The sequence below is a fragment of the Priapulus caudatus genome, unplaced genomic scaffold, assembly GCF_000485595.1.
Source record: "Priapulus caudatus unplaced genomic scaffold, Priapulus_caudatus-5.0.1 Scaffold396, whole genome shotgun sequence".
Lineage (NCBI taxonomy): Eukaryota > Metazoa > Priapulida > Priapulimorpha > Priapulimorphida > Priapulidae > Priapulus > Priapulus caudatus.
The window spans coordinates 137,596-140,295 of NW_014577457.1; the positions used below are offsets into that span (position 1 = coordinate 137,596).

General features: G+C 42.1%; 1 protein-coding gene across 1 annotated transcript in view; it reads left to right on the plus strand.

Annotated features, from left to right (window-relative positions):
• LOC106809923 (SCO-spondin-like) overlaps nt 1-1,693 on the plus strand; it is a 26,758-nt gene extending 25,065 nt beyond the window's left edge. Inside the window, exons 32-33 of the mRNA XM_014813163.1 lie at nt 935-1,077; nt 1,532-1,693. Coding sequence (XP_014668649.1) covers nt 935-1,077; nt 1,532-1,693 — 305 coding nt within the window. The remainder of the gene's footprint in view (nt 1-934; nt 1,078-1,531) is intronic.
• The last annotated feature ends 1,007 nt before the right edge of the window (nt 1,694-2,700 follow it).

Consider the following 2,700-nt stretch of genomic DNA (forward strand, 5'->3'; position numbering starts at 1 on the left):
GAGAGAGAGAGAGAGAGAGAGAGAGAGATGGAGAGAGACAGAGAGGGGGGAAGGAGAGAGGGAGAGAGAGAGAGAGGGAGAGAGAGAAAGAGAGAGAGAAAAAGAGGGGAAAAGAAAGAGACGGGGAAATATAGAGTGAGAGAGAGAGAGACATATACATAGATGTACATAGGATATATAGAGGAAATGCATATATTGTTATGTTATTTCATTGTGTAGAGAGCTGCACTATGACCGATTGGACTTCGTGGGGCCCTTGCTCACAGACATGCGACGGTGGCTATAGGGAGCAAACGAGAACAGTGAACACCCCGGCAAATAAGAACGGAAAATGCAAAGACCCAATCGTGAAGAGAGAAACCTGTGGAGAAGACCCATGCGGTAAATCCACTATATATGAATAGTATTTAATAATAATAACAAGAAGAAGAAGAAGAAGGAAAAAAGAAAGAAGAAAAATCAACATCATCATCATCATCATTATTATTATCATCATCATCATTATCATCGTCATCATCATCATCATCATCATCATAATCATTAACATCATCATTATCAATTTCACTATTATCATATTATCATATGATTATACTCATACTATTACATTTGTCATCTTCATCATCTTGTACAATTAAGCGAGTTGTTGCGTTCAACGAGTGACCAGATAACTTACATCATGTGATAGCCTAATATTCCATCATTATCGCAGTTGATATCGTTATAAGAAGCTCCTATCTCCCTGGCCCGACGAGGCTGTGCGACTGATTGTCTATACAGGTCTTCTATATAGGAATATATATATATTCGTTTTTTGGAGCTACTATCTCCCTAGCATGCAATGGTGCACTGTTTGCATTCTAACGGGAGTTTCTATAGCGTGCTGTCGCAGGATGAATTCGTGTGTGAATGACAAATTATTTTCGATGCCATGTAGGAGTGGATTGTCCGCCAGGATTAGAGTTTCATGCTTGCGCTAACAAGTGTCCAGTGCTCTGCGAAGATCTGTCTCCAGACTACTCCGAATGTGTGTACAACGATACTGACTGTGTGCCGGGCTGTGTCTGCCCGTCTGGCATGGTAAGATTTCTCACAGTTAACTCCCCGATGGTATCTGTGAAGTGATGCTATATAACTATAGGCTCTTGAAGAGTAAAAAACAAGTACTATTTTACATGTTAAACGCCGCAGATACGTTTAGAATTCATAAAATAAATCACCGGGTGGTATACGCCACAGTGAATGCTTAGGAGAGTGTGTGTTACCGGTACTCTGAAAAAAGCTAGTGTAATTTTAACTTATATTCACTTAATTATATTAACAATTAAACTTAATTTAAATTTTATTTATTATTTTTAGTAAAATTTATTCACTTATAGCAGATGCACAGAGCGAGCACGAGATTAAGAAACGTGCTCTTACGAGATGTTAATTGAACACACAAAATATAAATTACGAAATACGAAAGTTATACGAGCATAGAAACTAGGCGTGGATGGGTGGGGGCTGATACGCCCTAGTTGCGATGTTTCAGGCGTCGCAGGCGGGTGAGTGTATACCGTACAGCGAGTGCTACTGCGCATGGAGTGAAGACTTCGTAGCGGCTGGCACAGTGCGACCGTTGGATAGTAACGGCAACCCTATAACCAGCTTCCCGCCCGGTTACGTCCTTAGCAAACGCTGCCTCGATTGGTAGGTCATGCATTGCGCGCGCTACAATAATAATAATAATAATAATAATGTTGNTAATGTCTCTTACCATCTAATATTAACGCACAGTTGCATTTTATTCCGCGGCTATTACTATAAGTAGAAGTAGTAGTAAAAAGAGTAGAAATAGTAAGAGTAAAAAAACGGATTTCATTGTGCGACTGTTACAACCACGGTCGGGCAGTAATTGTTTAATTAAATATTAATTAATTGTTTATTTAATTAATTAATAATTGGTTAATTAATTAATTAATTAATTAATCGTCTGCATTTCAATTTAAGTGTATGTGAGTCGGGCGTACTCAACTGCTCTACGGATGCCTGTTCGGACTGGACACCGTGGGGGCCGTGGTCGTCTTGTTCAGTAACATGTGATGCAGGCGTTCGCACGCGACACAGATCTTGTCATCCCTCCAACAACCCGGCAGATTGCTTGGGAAGCAGCATCGATACGAGAGGCTGCAATGGAAACCCGCCATGCAAAGGTTAGATACGATCAGGAGTGGATCATAGAGAATCTAGTATCCACTCCTGATACGATTGGGATTGTCTGTTTGTCCGGTAGATGTGAGTGCAGAGCACAGTGGGGGAGAGTGGTTGGTCGGGTCCCGAAATTGGAACACTAACAACTTTATCGGCTGTTATGGAAAACTACCTTTGCGTGTTCTAATGTTTGCTGTTAATGTAGCAATATAACATGACACTTTCTTCTGCAACAATCCTGGTTCATCCTGGTGCAATCTTGGTGCAATCCTGGTGCAATCCTGGTGCAATCCTGGTGCAACAATATGGTCATAAACGTTATCTCCGCTCGCGTGCGTGCGTGCGTGCGTGTGTGTGTGCGTGCGTTTGCGCGTGCGTGTGCGTGTGCGTGTGCGTGTGCATGTGCGTATGTGTGTGCGAGTATGTGTGTGTGTGTGTGTGTGTGTGTGTGTGTGTGTGTTCGTGTGCGTGTGCGTGTGCATGTGTGTGTGTGGTGGGTTTGTGTGTGTG